The sequence below is a fragment of the Mus caroli genome, chromosome 3 (genome assembly GCF_900094665.2).
Source record: "Mus caroli chromosome 3, CAROLI_EIJ_v1.1, whole genome shotgun sequence".
In the NCBI taxonomy this organism is placed as follows: domain Eukaryota; kingdom Metazoa; phylum Chordata; class Mammalia; order Rodentia; family Muridae; genus Mus; species Mus caroli.
Window position 1 is genome coordinate 49,714,258 of NC_034572.1, and position 16,641 is coordinate 49,730,898.

A 16,641-nucleotide genomic window follows, 5' to 3' on the forward strand; every position below is an offset into this window, starting at 1 on the left:
AACAAACATCACGTCTTTCCTCTTAATATGAGACAGTCAAATTCACTTTGAGAGAAAGTAGAATGCAGCTGCCAGGGAATTGGGGGGCATAAAATGTGCTAATTTTTATCTATTCATTTTAATCTCCTCAGGATTATGACATACATAAATTATAGTCATTATTTTTCCCACTGTATCATACCTTTATTTTATACATCATTTACTGAGTATTTATTGAATGCTTGTTCAGTACAAGAGCATGTAATTATTCTGAAAGAGTATAACAGAATATACCTTTCAACAACCACTGCAAAAAGAGGAGGAGGAAAGAGTGCAAAGGCTATTCCACGGAGAGGAAAAACATGCATTCCCTGTGAGGATTAGTTTATCTGTCAACTAGACTGAACCACGGAATGTTCAGAAAGTATGTCTGCAAGTAAGCTTCCAGGTGAGATTAACGTAAGAATCAAAAGACTGAGCCAAGAACATTATTCTCCCCAAAATAGGTAACTAATGGGTGAGCTAAAAGCCTAAATATAACAAAAAGTCTGGCCCTCTCCCTAGTTGACTCCCAAGTATTTGAGCTAGGTTCTGGGGTCTGCCCTTTGTATAGAACTAACACTGACAGTTTAGTTGGTCATCAAGTCTTTAGATTTAGACAAGCACATCATCAGCTGTTCTCACTTCAAGTTCACCCAATACGCAGTTAGGTCTTCATCTCTGTAACTATAGGAACTGATTTTTTTTTTCTGAAAATCTCTCTTAACATACATAAAATCTTCTACTGGCTTGAGTCCGTATGTCAGAGATAGCCTACAAAATTAGAGCTCCTGAAAAATGTAGTAAACTGGGCCAAAAAAAAAAAAAATGCCACCTCCTGTGAGCAAGATCAAAAAACTAATACTAGAATGATGAAATATTATTTCTTCAAAAACAAACAAACAAACAAACAAACAACAAAAAACTCTAGTTAGCATTAGAGGCCCCTGTGCAAACTTTCCTGTTTGGGGAGCTGTTCTTTCCATATTCTTGACTTTATTTCTGGGGAACACTTAATAGCTAAAAAAAAAAAATTGACAAGTCACCCACCGAGTAAAGACTGCTCCAAATAAAATCTCCACATTTCATTTATATTTCCGCAATTTTACTTTTCATTGTTCTAATGTTTCTTTTTGTCCCTCTATTACCTCTGCTGAGCTCTGAGTTATTTAAAGGCAGAGATTACAAAACTGTTTTTATACAGCCAATGAACGTCTTAACTCTGCCACTAGAACACGAGCATGATTATTCAGTAATTTAATGATCATTTTTAGTATTTTAATCAAATATTTAAAAAAAATGCTTGCTTGTAATTGAAAGTTATAAACCAGAGCCACAAATAAGCTAAAGCAAAGGTAACTATAATCATTAAGACAAAGGAAGAGAATGCTGGACTGGGTAAAGTCAAGAAACTGGTTAATTCCGACAATGAAAGACAGTATACTGACCAACATTGTCATCTAATCAAGTGACAGAGCAGTCAGACTATTCACCACACCTGGAGACATCATGGCTCCTTGCCTACCTTAAATTTTCAGATAACTTTCTTTTAAACATAAACCACGCTTATATAAACCTACATGTCCCTATCATCCTTCTACTTGTAAAAGTCAACACAGACATGCTAAAACAAATGGCCAATAAAGATATCAAAAGAATCAGCAGTACAACAAAGAAAATATTCATTACCAAATAGAACATGACCGAAACAAGCCAACTTACTGCATTATAACAAAGATGAAAAATTACTCAAGAACAAAAAAGGGAAGGATCATCAGACACCACAAAATGTCAGGTTCTGTATTAAGTACTTAGAATAGCAAGGTGAGAAAGATAATACTTTGATCCTCATGGGAGGGATTCTAATTCTCTAGGTAGTTCAACTAGTAAACAAATAATTACAATGTGCAGGTGCTGCAGCTGAAGTATAAACAAAACACGGGAGAAGGCGGAATGGGAGAAACAGGTTTTAGGGGAACACCGGGGAAGAATTTGCTTAAATAGCTAAAAATTTATAGCTGAGTCTTAAAAACACAAGCGGGAATTTTTTTAGGCAAAAATAAAAGAAAGAATACGAGAGCTGAACAATAGTGATAATTTCACAGGTCATAAGCAACACAGTAAACACTTAAAAATAGAGGAGGTATTCTTACATTGGTTCATGTTGCTTAAACAATAACTAATAAATTCTAGAACTATGAAAAAACTATTTCCCAGTAATAGAACTCATTCTCTGTGAACACAGAGAAATGTGTTTTACTTGGAAAAACAAAGATGTTTTTGATGAACCTTCTATCTCAAGTGAAGATGATTCAATTGAGATATAAAGATCCAATAGATGCTGCTAGCACACAGCAATATCATCACCACTATCAAAGAAATTACAGATTTTAAGCAACAGCAAACATAGAAGTGGAAGATCTAGTTTTGGAGATCATTCCCTGAAGCTAAGCAGCTCTGTGCCCTTAGACACCCCTTTCCCCTTAACCTCAGCCAGGCGGTGTGTGACAATACATCCCCCACCACTCCAAGAGCTGCAAGAGTGCATTAAGAACAGTATGAAAGAAGCCCAACTTATAAAGGCCAGTTCCTCCCCCAAATTTGAAAAGCTCAGCATTACAGTAGAAATGCTATACATCAACTCTAAGCACAAGTTATTTTTCTAGACAAAGGAAAGACACATCTAAACAATTATAGTCCCATTAAAATTTTATATCAGTGATTGTTTTATATTAGCAAGCTGAGAGAGAAATAATAAGAATTAGAAGTTACATTATTTGTTTCATTCAAGTAAGTATGGTGGTTCAATGCATATTCAAGCGCAAGTATGTGATAGTTCTTAAACTACCTCTAATATTCAACAAGAATGGCACCAAGCCTACTTTTTCTCTGTATTTCTCTGTATTAATCTGTACCATTAATTCTGGTTCCAAATACTATCCAAATGATCCAGTTTGCCTAGTAAAAAGGTAAAAAAAAAAAATTAAAGACACTTATATACTGCATAATACATAATTTTCAAACTCAAAAATATCTTACAATATAGTTTTTGCTGAGCAAAATTTTGTATGTAAATCCATCCAATAATCCTGCGAGCATTTTTATTTCTCTTCAGCGTGTCCTGAGTCATCAACAGGAAGCACTGCCATGCAATATCATCTCCTCACACAATGGTGCTTTGGGGATAATCTCCAGGTAGCATGTTTAATGATGAGCAAGAACCTTTATTTTAGAATCCAAGGATTTGAGTCTAGAAAAGCGATTTAGTTTCTAAATAATCTTGTCTAACTCCTTCCCATTTTTGCAGTCTTTGAGAATTTACAGAACTATTCTTTCTGGACAGGATAGTGTCTACAAAAGAAAGAGTATTCTATGGATTAGACTTCGCAGTTCGATTTCACAACTGCACTGTAAAATGTCAGTCAAGATATTCACTGAAATTATTTTCTAAAAATACATGATCATAAAATGGCATTTAATCCTGTAACTTGCCCCTTAGGCTTGTTACCCAAGTAATCTTCTAACTCCATGGAGGTATTATCTGCCTGGGATTACCATCCATGCTTACTGTGACTCCTGGCAGACACACCACGAGATGAGGGAGTAGATGCAGCAGGTTCCAGAGTGGAAAAGTGTACTGCTTTGTGCCTATTCTGCTCCATGTTTCTACCCTCCTCAAAGTAGAATAGTAGAAAAGAAGGGAAAGAGGAAAGGAGGTAAGGGGGGAGGGAGAGGCAGAAGGGAGAGTGCCAGGGGCAGCAATGGGAATGATTATAGGATTCAGGAGGACTTGAGAGGTGGGTGGGTACCTGAGATCTTCCTGATAGGTTCCCAGACTCAAGTATTTTTAATCTGTTTTAGCTGTTACTCTTTTTTTAGACTAAGAATATGGACAACAAGTAGTAACTACAATTATTATATATGTCCTAAACTTTTTGCATATAATAATTTCATTTTATATGCACAATAGTCTAATCAGGCAGATAACCACTTCAGAAAAACATAACATAAAAAAAGAGGAGCAGAAAATTTATGATTGTAAACTGTATAATAATTATAGCATGGCTACAAAATTATTTAAATTTTTTCCCTACTACTGAACCATTAGATTGCTGTTAATTATTTTATAGCACTGAACTACATTTACATTCTAACCTCTCCAAGGGTAAATTTCCTAAGCTAAAGAAGCCTTGGGCTGAGGATTTAGCTCAATTGGAACAATGTTTGCTTAGAATGGAAAGACCCTTGTTTCAGTTCCCAGCACCATATAAACAGGGTATGGTGAATTACACTTGTAATCCCAACACTCAAAGATGCAGGCAGGAGGGCTAGAAATTCAAGATCGTATAGCAAACTCTAGGCCAGCTTATATCAAAAATAATTTTTATAATCAAAAACAAAAAACTAAGAATTAAACACAGGAATCTCAAATTCTTGATAACTATTGCCAAAAGGAAGTATAACATTTTCATGCTCAACCACTGTACTTGATTGTTTTTATTTTATTCCCTCCCGAACGATAATCATTTTGTTCTTGCTACTACCTCATGTTCTTGTTTAGTTGAACTGAATGCTGATAGCAATTAACAATGTTTATTTGTCCTTTTTGAAACATACCAAAACCTGTGACAAATCCATACTTCTATTGTTTGTCCTGTAATACTTAATGCCCTAGAGGATTTTTTTCAATTTATAATTTTAAGTATTAAGATTCTTTTGACATGAAATCATTAGAAACAGGACTCAAAAAAGCACAAGCAAAATAGAAAATGGATTAGTTTAATTCGGTGAAACACCTATCTGAACTTATAACCAATGAGTTGAAGTGTTCCAAAGATTCCCTCTGCAGTCCACCTCTTAGTTCAAATATCTTTGTGCCACCTCCATTATCAAGGAGATTTCACCTTCTGCTGTGGTGGACTGCCAGTCAACTCCCCACTTTCTAACATTTTAACAGCTCCACTGAAAATTTCTGCATATGAATAAAAATAAGTTATTAAACTGTTTAAGTACAACTGCATTTTGTAAACAGTATCTGTTGCTGAAGAATCATTTGCCAGTTTTTGTATATGGTCCAAGGAAACCCCAAAATACAAAATGAGAAAATATGATTCCTAAAATGAGTATCAGGAAATCTTAAACTGTTAACAGCAAAAAGACCAGATGCTGAGCAGTCAAAACCTGAAAAAATGTGTAATAATCAGGTCTTATTATTCACATATAGACAAACAGACATTTTTGATGCCAATAGTTTTACTGTTTTTATCAGAAACAGACAATGTGCTGCTCACCACCTTTTCACTATTAAGTGGAAAATAAATTTTTAAAATAGGCAATGCCAAGTTACTGCATTCAGTCTAACTTTAATATTATAAGCATTACTCTTGGTCCCCTCAAGATATACATCCTTCTTAGTCGTAACTTCATAAGCTGACAATATATAGCTACATAAGAAATTAAAAACTCAAACATTCCCCCACATAACTAATAAACAATAGTTTAAACATACATACATGCACCACACACACACACGTACGTATGTGCGTCCTCTACACAAATACAGACAAAAATCTGATTGTTGTCACTTAACCAAAAAAACTGTAAATCGGTCCCTAATTCTAGGGGTATTCATGACCATAAGACTCATAATTCCACATCCTGGCAAATGGAATTCTTTAGCCAACTAATTTTGGAAGCTTCTATTCATTTCCTCAGAAAACTTCACTTTTCCATTTTCTTCCCTAAAAGATTTTCCATCTATCAGGTCACCTACTTCTTTGAGATGTCTCAGAGGCTGAGAATGAGAACTGCCTAAAGAAAACTCTGCACACTTAAAAGTATCCTAAATGATGAAAGAACTGCAAAAGGTATCGCCACATCCAACTTCAAGATGCACTACAGAGTTACAATAATAAAAATGCATGGTATTGGTACCAAAAACAGACACATTGATCAACGGAACAGAACTGAAGACCCAGATATAAATCCACACACCAGTGGACACCTGGTTTTTATAAAGAGGCCAGAAATTGCCCTGGAAAAAGGAATCATCTTCAACAAATGATTGACATCAAACTGTAGAGTTGCATATAGAATTGTGCAAATATATCCATATTTATCATGCTGTACAAAACACAACTCCAAATGGATCAAAGACCTCATCACAAAGTCAGATACACTGGGCCTGAGAGAAGAGAACGTGGGGAACAGTCTTGAAGCATTTGGTGCAGGAAAAGACTTTCTGACGAGAACATCATTAGCACAGGCACTAAGATTAACAATTAATAAATGGGACCTCATGAAACTGAAAGGCTTCTGCACTGCAAAAGGATATCATCATTCAGACAAAGCGGCAGCCTATAAAGTGGGAGATGTTTACCAATTCCACATCCAATAGAGGGCTAATGTTCAAAATATATAAAAAACTAGATATCAATAAAACAAATAACCCAATTTAAAAATGTATACAGGTCTAAACAGAAAATTCTCATTAGGGAAAATCAAATGGCTGAGAAACACTATATTCAACATTCTTAGCCATCAGGGAAATGCAAATCAAAACTATTTTGAGATTTCATCTTACACCTGTCAGAATGGCTACAATCAATAAAACAAGTGACAGTTCATACTGTCAAGGACTAAAGGGAACACTTATCTATTGCTGGTGGGAGTGCAAACTCATACAGCCACTATAGAATCAATGTGGTGGTTTCTTGGGAAAATGTGAATCAATCTACCTAAAGGTTCGGTAATACCATTCTTGTGCATATAGCCAAAGAACACTGCATCCCACCAAAGACACCTGTCCAATCATGTTCACTGCTGATCCACTTAACCAGAATTTGGAAACAACCTAAATGTCCTTCAACAGAAGAATGAATAAAGAAAATATCGTGCATTTGCACAATGAATTGTGTAATGTAGATAATAAGGAACTAGGGTGAATAGATAGATCTCAATAGGAAATGGAAATATAGATAGTTATATAAATGGAGAAGGAGCTAGAATAAGAAAATGAAGTAGGGAGGGAGAGGGAGGACAAGAGAGGGAGTGAGAGAAGAGACAGTTAAAATTAGGGGCCATTTGAAGAGTAATAGAGAAACCAATTAGGGTAGAAGCTTCATATATACATTATATGCAATATGACTGATATTGCCGAATTATGGGCAAGATAAGAGGCCCAACTGGCCACCTCATGTCACCAAATGAAACTTCCAGTACAAGGACTGGGTTATATCTAATTGAGCTGTTGGTCAAAGAGGTCTAGTGGAAATCCTTATTAAAAAAAAAACAAAAAAAACAAAAACAAACAAAAAAAAAAACGCTGTTACCAATACTATAGGTTGCTTTCCACAAACTGACACCAAGACAACACCTATACAGTCATTGAACAGAAATGGAGCAGGTGCCTATATAGAGTTTTATAGGATTGTTTCCATTTTCACCTTATGTGCTAGTATCTTTGGTATAGGAAGGTACTGTGCATGCTACCAAGAGAGAACCATAAACACCAACCCAGCCACAAACCCTTAGATTGACAAACCTGCAAAATATGCTGGGGCAATGGTGGCTCAAAGCTTGTGAGAGTCACCAACCAATATCTGATTTGACTAAGGACCACTCCACTCATACTCAACACTGCTTGGGTGACCAAGAACCTGAGACTTCATAACCCAGAGACCTAGGAAAAAACTAAATACTAATGTTCTAGAAAAAAAGGAAGAGAGGAAGGAAGGGAGGGAGGGAGGAAGGAAGGAAGGAAGGAAGGAAGGAAGGAAGGAAGGAAGGAAGGAAGGAAGATGCACGCAGGCATGCAGGCTCCTACTGACATTCTGATACACTCATAGATCAGTGCCTTGCTCAGCCATCATCAAAGAAGCTTCCTCCTGAAGCAGATGAGAACAAGTACAGAGACTCACAGACAGACATAATGCAGAAAGTGAGAGACCTTGGAACATTCAGTCCTAAAAGGAATATCTCAATTCTATCCTTCCTCTTGAGGTTCAGGGAATCTTGAAGAAGAGAAAGAGTATGAGAATCAGAAGGGATAGAGGACACCTAGGAAACAAGGCCCTCCAAATCAACATGATTAAGACACATACGAACTCTCAAGAGACCAAGGAAGCATGCACAAGGCCTGTATGGATCTACAGCAGGTTCTCTGAGTATATTCCAGTTTAGTGGTCTTTTGTTTTGTTTTGTTTTGTTTTGTTTTGTTTTGTTTTGTTTTGTTTTGTTTTGCTGGATTCCTGACTGTAGGAATGAGTGGGTCTCTCGTTCTCGTTCTTGCACCTTCTCTTGGGATCACCTCCTTCTGTTTGTTTGTTTTGTCCAATCCCAACATGTTAGTTTTATCTTTTATTTTATTTTATTATTATACCTTAGAAGTCTGTTTTCTAATGAGAGATAGAAAGGGAGTGGATCCAGAAGGGAGGGGAGATGGGGAAGACATGGGAGGAGAAAGCATAATTAGGATATATTATGTAAGAAAACAATCTGTTTTCAATAAAAGGAAAAAAATATAATCATTAAAATATAACCCATTCAGCTTCTGAATATTGTAAAGAATATTCTGAATATTCTAAATTAAAAGAATTAAAGATAGAATATTTTCTATCTTCAATTGCTCTTTCCTGTATGAATGGCCAATTATTTCTGCTCCATCAGTCATCCTGGACTTATTTCTACTGTTTGATCAGATACAATTTCAGCTACTACACTAAAGTATGAAATTAAAGTTTGCTTTTATGTGCAGATGTGTTCTAAGAGAAACATGAATAATAAAGAGCTGACTGGCAAAAAAGAAAGAAACAAAGACAAACAGACAGAAAGATAGAAAGACAGATGGACATAGGCTTTTCGATCAGGCTGAGAATTTTCTGGAAGTACAGCTTGAATTAGTAATCAAAACAACAGGTCTTGCTGAGATAGAGGACACTAACTAAAGTTCAGCTTTTACGTTTTTGTTTTACAGAAATAGACTTTGCTTTAACCCTCATCTTAGTATCTTCCCTGCCGCACAATAACCAAACGCTAAGGCTGAGGGGACACAGCTACTCTACCACTCTGGCTGCATCCTCATTTAAAGTTCTTTAAACTGCATTCACTGACTTGTGTCTAGAAGCTAGAAGTACCCTGCATGAGGTACTTTGATGAAACTTTCTTCTTTGCGATTTAGCATAAGGTAAAAATGATGCTTTGTAACCTACAACCTTCTTGATATTTTGATGCTCTTCTCTATCTTGGGTGACAGCTACTGCAGAAGAGATCTCTCTTTCTTGAAAAGACTACATTTTCTTTTCTTCAAGCACAAAGTTTAGACCAAAGCAAGTATAAGACACTGTAAGGTATCCCTAGGTATCCAAAGACTTCACCATCCCTCAATTCCAGCCTAAAGAGTTGCATAGGCAAGGTAGCTTGGTGACAACGTAAAACAGCTACTTTATAATCATTAAAAAAAGTTGCAAAGGAAGGCAGTGCCTTCACTGCCTCACACTCCACTTCATTTTGAAAATTCTGTTATCTTACAAGGTCTCATTTTAAATACTAATTCTGTGCTAGCAGAGGATTTCTTTTCATTCCCAATTGACAAAAACCCAACTTCAACTGATTCAAAACTAGTAACAATGGTAATATATTTTAAAAGAGCATTAAAAATGTTCTAGTTACATTCTGTTGCTGGTAAACACCAAGACCAAAAACAACTTAAGGGAGGAAAGGTTTATTCCATTTTACAGATTACAGGTCATCCTTGAGAGAAGTCAGAGCAGGAACTTGTTTCGGTAAATCTCCATTGCCCAAATAAGTCTGGGCAATGAAAACACAACTCAATTACTATGAATATATGCTATGTGCCTAGATTGGGCAGATCTACCACTACACTACCATCTTCCCCATATAAGAGACCCCTTATAACTTGCGGTTTCCCCAGGCCAGGTGCTTCTGCTCCACCTTCCTTCTTCCTCCTCCTCAGTTGTTCTCTCTCTCTCTCTCTCTCTCTCTCTCTCTCTCTCTCTCTCTCTCTCTCTCTCTCTCTCTCTCTCTCTCTCTCTCTCTCTCTCTCTCTCTCTTTTTCTCCTGAAACCTTCAGCTCCACTTTCCTCTCTGGCTCTAGCCTTTTTTTATAAACTAAGGTGAGAAGAAGGTTCACTGGAAATCACATGAGTGCTGACTCATTGCTTGTTCACAGCCCCTCACAGAAGGAATTAACATCAAATATAATTAGCCCCAGGGCTATCCGCAACAGGAACTGAAGCAGAGTCTTGAATCAAAGACCATGAAGGAATTTTTGTTTGGTTGGTTGATAGGATTTGAGTGTGTGCATGCGTTCCCAGACAGGATTTCACTATGTGGCCCTGGCTGTCCTGGAATTTATTCTGTAGACCAGACTGGCCTTGAACTCACAGAGATCCATATATGTGTCTCTACCTCCTGAGTGCTGGGATTAAAGGCATTCACCACCACCATCCATCGACCGTGAGAAAATCTTTCTTACTGGCTTGCTATCAAAGCCCATATTTAGCTAGCCAAGGACATTTTATCCAAGGAATGGTGGTGTCACCAAGTGTGGATGGGGCCCTTTTACATCAATTAACAATCCCCCAGAGCTATGCCCACAAACCAATCCGTTCGATCTACGTAATTCCTCTATCAAGGCTTTCCTTTTATGATAATTCTAGGCTGTGTCAAGTTGACAACTAAAGCTAACTAACACAAGAGACAATCATGGCAGGTACAGAGGCACTGATATCAAACAAGAAGACATTTAGCTCTTTTGGAGTCACATTTAGTCGAATCTGAAAGCAGGCAATATAGTCATATACTAAAGACTTTGTTCAGTATCTTGACAATAATGGTCCAAGAAGTCCTGGTACCAACTATGTGACTCCCCTTAGATAAATGTTCAACCTAACTAATCATGTGTGTTAGCCAACCCTTCCTAATATCAACCTACCTCAACAAGATGACTGAGAATGGGGGTGAATGTCAATGAATGGTCCATTAGAAAAAAACTGAGCTTCCATTAAAAGAAACATAAGTGAAGATAAATTCTTAATACTTCAATGACTATATATTTTCTTTCTTAATAACAGAAAAATACAATTAACATGAAACTATTTTACCACATTCTTAACTATGCCTACAATGTCGTTAAGAAATTATGAAAGTACTAAGGAGGCAGAGGCAGGATGATCCCTCTGAACTACAGGCTAGCCTAGTCTACATAATGAGTTCTGTGAGACCCTGTAAAAAAAATTCCTTAGATTTAAATACAACATTTATGCATGTAATAATGCCTAACAGCTAACATACATACTCAACATACTTGTAGTTTTAGGAATAAGCAATATATATATATATATATATATATATATATATGTATATATATGTATATACATATATATGTGTGTGTGTATATATATGTACATATATATATATACATACATATATACATATACATACATACATACATACATGGGTTATAATCTAGATTACACTGGTTTTTTTGTTTGCTTTGCATTTTACAACAAAGTCACTTAGACTATATGGGACACTAACTCATATGTAACTTTCAGAGCTGGTCCTAATTACTATTGCCTTCTAATAGTATCCTGCATATTCAAAATGCATTTAACTACCAAGGGGCAAGAAACACTAAAAATAAATATGTAAAAGATTATGTTCAGCTGTTATGAAGTTCAAAGCTAGAAAGTGCAACACAAATAATTAATTATAATACAGAGAGTGACTGGTATGTGGTACAAAAGAATAGGCCAACAGTACAGAGAGTATTTGAAGTACAATCGTAATATGTGAAAAAGCTGCAATGGACACACAACATTCTCAATGAACAAAAAGTACATATGAGTCAATGTGATACCACTACCCTGGGAAACAAAATGGAGCTGGGCTGTGAAATCTACTATTTAGCAAGAGTCAAGAAAGAACATTGTGACATTTTCAATCAATGGCATAACTGGTACCAAAGAAAATGTATAAACTAAGTATTTACTTAAAATCACAAAACTTGATCACAGAAAGCTACATATTTGTTGCTTTAGTGTCATTAAATGACTATTTTTAGTGTTATTATGATAAATATATCCTTAAGTTCCTTAGGATACCAAAACTTATACTATGTATTTAGCTTTCCATACTAAATAGCAATAATAAATATATAGGCTACTTTAGAAAGCTCATGTGTCAATATATATTAACATCCAAGAAATCCTTTTAATATAAATAAATATGGTTTTATTACAATTAAATACTCCCATGAGTCTACCTAAGATATAATTGTGATTTGTCATTTGTTTTTGAGATTGTAAATTAACTTCACTGTTCTTTCCTCCCCTTTACTCCCTCCAAACCGTCCCATATATCCCTGCCTGCTCCCATTCATACTTTTTTTCAGTAACAATTGTATATTTTTAATAAATTCAATTTATATATATTTGGCTTATGAAACTATGCCAGTAAAAATAAATTATTCTGATTATCAACTTGTAGTCAAATAGAGTCTCAAGGAAAAATTATAATCACAATTTAGGACAAAAAAATAACAAAATTCCCCCTCCTCACAAAACTGTCATGACCCACATACCAAAAAAAATTAATAGTTTAAATGCTCTCATATACTTAATTGCATCTTTTAATATACTAAATAATTGTATCACTTGTATTTTTAAAAGAATTAGAGAATTATTCTCATAACTAAAGACAAAAATGATACATCTCATAGTAATTAATTAAAATAATCTATATGCTCCTGACAAAAATTGAATTCAAATATCCATGAAACAAATCTGCAAGACTATAGGTGAATTCTACAATTATAATTAAAAATTATAGTACCTAAGGCAGATTTAAAAGCACTATTGTAATTATTTCATTAAATATTGATTCTCCATTTATCTTTTCTAAAAATTTGTTAAAAAGAAACTTCCACATTCTAAACTAAGATAAGACTTAATGTGTACATAGAATTTATCTGGAGGAAGTAGACTTTCTATAAATACATGTCAAGTATGTTTACAATGGAAACAATAGACCAAGTATGCCTGCTTTACAAGAGAAAGCTAACCATAAAAACTCTTCAACATAAGCTCTCTTAATCACATTTACGCCTTCCTCCTGAAGCTAAAGCTTCTTCACAAACTAGTTTCTATCACTGGTAGATCCTCAAGGAAAATTCTTGGCCACATACTCTCCTTGTAACCTTATTTTCAAACTAGCACAGTCATCTTCTGATAGCTCTGCCTCATCGTTGAATGTTTGCAGTCATCTCCAATACCATGAGAAACAATGTGATCACATATAACAACATCATTCACTTTATCTATTCCACTCTGATTCTTCACTACAACTGGCCTGACCAGGAGAATAGACAGACCTCTGCCTTTGATAAAGAGCAAAAAATTCTAAGCAGAGCTATGATGAAGTTCTGTATTTTACTACATACTTAAACTTTAATTTGGCAATTTTTTTTTAGATAAGGCAAATATGAGACAGCATCTGAGGATCAAATATCAGTATTTCATATTTTCTCATTAAACAGAAAGAATGAATGAACAGGAAAACAAATATTTTGTCAAAGGTGACTGCACCAAGGGTACTGTCTAAACTCTCAGTTGCTTTAGTTCCCCTCCTTTCTTTTCTGTCACAGGGCAATGTAAGATATTTCACTGTTCCCACCTAACATTATTCTTTCACATTTTAAATTAAAACTGAAAGTAAAGAAAATTCATTTTAGAAATAGTAAAGGCTTCCAACTTCTAACAAGTCACTCAAGTACTCTAAATGAATTTTGGCTATGTTTATTCTTAAATACAAATGAAGCTTTGATAATGATTGTAATGACAAATATTCTTTTAAGAACCAACTTGAAACTCCATAATTTCAATTATGACTACCTTTGAACAATAAAGTTTAAACCTATAATTCAAAACCTACACTTCATAGGGCTAATTCAGGAACTACAATACAGCCAACAACACATTTTGTCATCTACTCTATATACCAAGTTCCCATCTAAAAATAAATTGTTTCCCTTAAATCCATACAGGGAGAATTTACACCTACTATTTCTATTCCAAAAATCAATCTTGGGAATTAAGGTGTATATGATTTGGTATCACACTATTTCTAAAGTCTATAAGCTAAGAGTAAATATCTAAATAGAAAAAGACAAATGTTTGCATCTGTCATGGCAGATTTCATTGCACTGAAGAGTTAAATTTCTTTTTAGCACAAGAGAAATACTTCACTTCCTTTTTTTAGTCTACTGTGTATCTAAAGAACCCCCATCTGTTAAGAACTGATGCAGCAGGCATGGCTGTTGCTTCAGAGTCCACACTGGTTCCACATTCAAATCAGTTTCTAGCTCCTGAGAGACCTACTGCCTCATATCAGGCTACATAGTGCATACAAGTAAGCACGTAAGCACAGAAATGCCGTTACCACAGCATCTAAAGTAACAAATCCTATTGGCCACAGAAAAATGGAAACACTTAAAATGTGTGTGTCCTTTAAATATACATAAATTGAGTAGCAGCTAATATGTTAATATTGTTCCTTGGGATTGCCTAGCTTTTCTTCTATAAAAAAAGAAGAAGCAATAAAAATAATTACCTTTAAGCAAGGTAAAACTACCGCTCACCGCTGCCACCACCACCCCAGAAAATCCCATTAGTGTTTTGTAAAGAACTGGTTACACCTATAGGATGACAATCTCACAAACTTACACTGATTTTTGTGGTGACTTATTTGAAGGGTACACAAAAGTAAACCAAGGAGTTTTGCATTCAAGCTGCAATACATACAGAGAAGCAATGGCAGGTGAGCTAGCTTTGAGTTGACACACTAGCAAAGAGAAATCAAAAAGTACTCCAACTTTCCCACCAATTTCAAAGGTGCAGAAACAACAGACATTATCTAATCCACGTCTCAGGGCACCACTGCCACAGCAGCAGTTTTCTTTCAATTTTCCAACGCACCAAACAGAAATAATTGCTTCTCTGAAAAGTCAGACCTCATGAGTGTTATAAAAATCCCCAGCAAGCAATTTTCTTTATATTCCTGCGACTTCACACCAAATACAATGGTCAACTGACTGTTACTGACTCACACCTTGCCTTCCCAAACCCAACCTAACTGAATGTCAAAGGCTAGATAATGCAGAGGAAGCCGGGTTTTTAAGAAGCTTTGCTGAAGAAAGGCAAAACCAAAAACAAAAGAAATGCATTTGCAAAGCGCAAAAGCCATGACCTAGCCTTAATTATGCTCTATTTCGGCTCTTCCTCTCCTTCTGCTGGACCAAGTCATCTTCAACACTGTTTAGGTTCTCTGTAGCTAGCGCAGAACATTAAGTCATACACACTTCTGCAGTAACTCTCTTACATGGAAAGAGCCAAAACCTAGGCTGCCTTTCAAATCTTTCTTCTGGTCTTTATCCTCAAGCCACCGCAACCATAGAAACCAACCTGTAAGATCCGGTGCCCCCCTTACATTTTAACACCTTCTGCGCCCCACACCCGCAAAGGTAAGAGATCAGCATAACTGGAGAGATACTACAAAGAGGTGAAGGTTGCCTAGAGATGGAGGTAGGGGTGAGTACAGGCACAACACTCTCCATCACTGCCACGGAATGTATTTAAAGACAGATGCAAAATCTGCATCATTCGTCGTCCTCCCTGGAAAACCCAGCACCCCAGCTGCTCAAGTTGGAACCAGTGCGCTTCTCCCATTTCAGGAGCACGGGAGCGGGGTGGGGGCTGGGGCGCTTGGGGGGACTCGGGCTCTAGGGGCCGGGCTGTCACCCTCTCAGAGCCACAACACGGACAATTAAGAGATGGGGAGAAGAAACTCCCAAAGGACCTGAGGGCCGCTTCACACCTCCACCCACGGCCCAGGCCCTAAGGACCGACCACTCGTCGGAAGTGCCGGGTTGAGTTGGGCACCGCGCGGGTGACAGGAGGGAGGTGGCGCGGCCGTGGCTGCGCGCGGGCGGGCGGGCGGGCGGACGGGAGGCTGAGGGACGCGGGGAGGCAGGGCGCGGACGCCCGGGGCTGGGGGGGGAGGGCTTACCAGGTTGAGCACGGTCTCCACGATGTCCCTGTTGCTGACCTCGCCGACCTGTATGAGTCCGATCAGAACGGCGAATTTCATACGGATGTTGCGGATCGGCACCGAAGGGTTGATCATGCCCGCTGGCAGCACCACCGGGCCGGAGCCGGCCGCCCCCCGAGGCTCCCCCATGGCGCCTCCGCCGCCTGCACCGCCGCCGGCCCCGACGGCCAGGAGCGCGACGGGCTGCGGCTCGAGCCCCGGGCCCGGCTTGTCGCTCGCCATCCGCCCCGCTGCTGAGGAGCTGTGCAGCGCCGCCGCGCCGCCTCCGCCGGTTCCGTTATCCCCGCCGCGGCCCCCGCCCCCCGGCCGGCGCCTCGCAGCCCCAGCATCCACCAGCGCCGCGGCGCCGGGCCCGCTCCCGTCCGCGCCTCAGCCGGGCCCGGCAGCCGTGCGCGGCGCCTCGCCGATCGCCTCCGGGGACAGCCTCAAGGGTCGCTTCCGAGGTCTCCTCACGGGCTTGCCGCAGCTGTCTCCCCAGCGAGCTCACGGTCCGCC

General features: G+C 37.9%; 1 protein-coding gene across 10 annotated transcripts in view; it reads right to left on the reverse strand.

Moving 5' to 3' along the window:
- Positions 1 to 16,398, reverse strand: part of Nbea (neurobeachin) — a 543,806-nt gene extending 527,408 nt beyond the window's left edge. For 6 of the 10 annotated variants that reach the window (XM_029475176.1, XM_029475174.1, XM_029475178.1 and 3 more), the window contains exon 1: positions 16,105 to 16,397. In XM_029475176.1, the coding sequence (XP_029331036.1) occupies positions 16,105 to 16,368 (264 nt within the window). In that variant the 5' untranslated portion in view covers positions 16,369 to 16,397. Of the gene's footprint in view, positions 1 to 16,104 lie in introns of all 10 variants that reach the window. The other 4 variants (XM_029475170.1, XM_029475172.1, XM_029475171.1 and 1 more) reach the window with 1 other exon arrangement.
- Between the last annotated feature and the right edge of the window lie 243 nt (positions 16,399 to 16,641).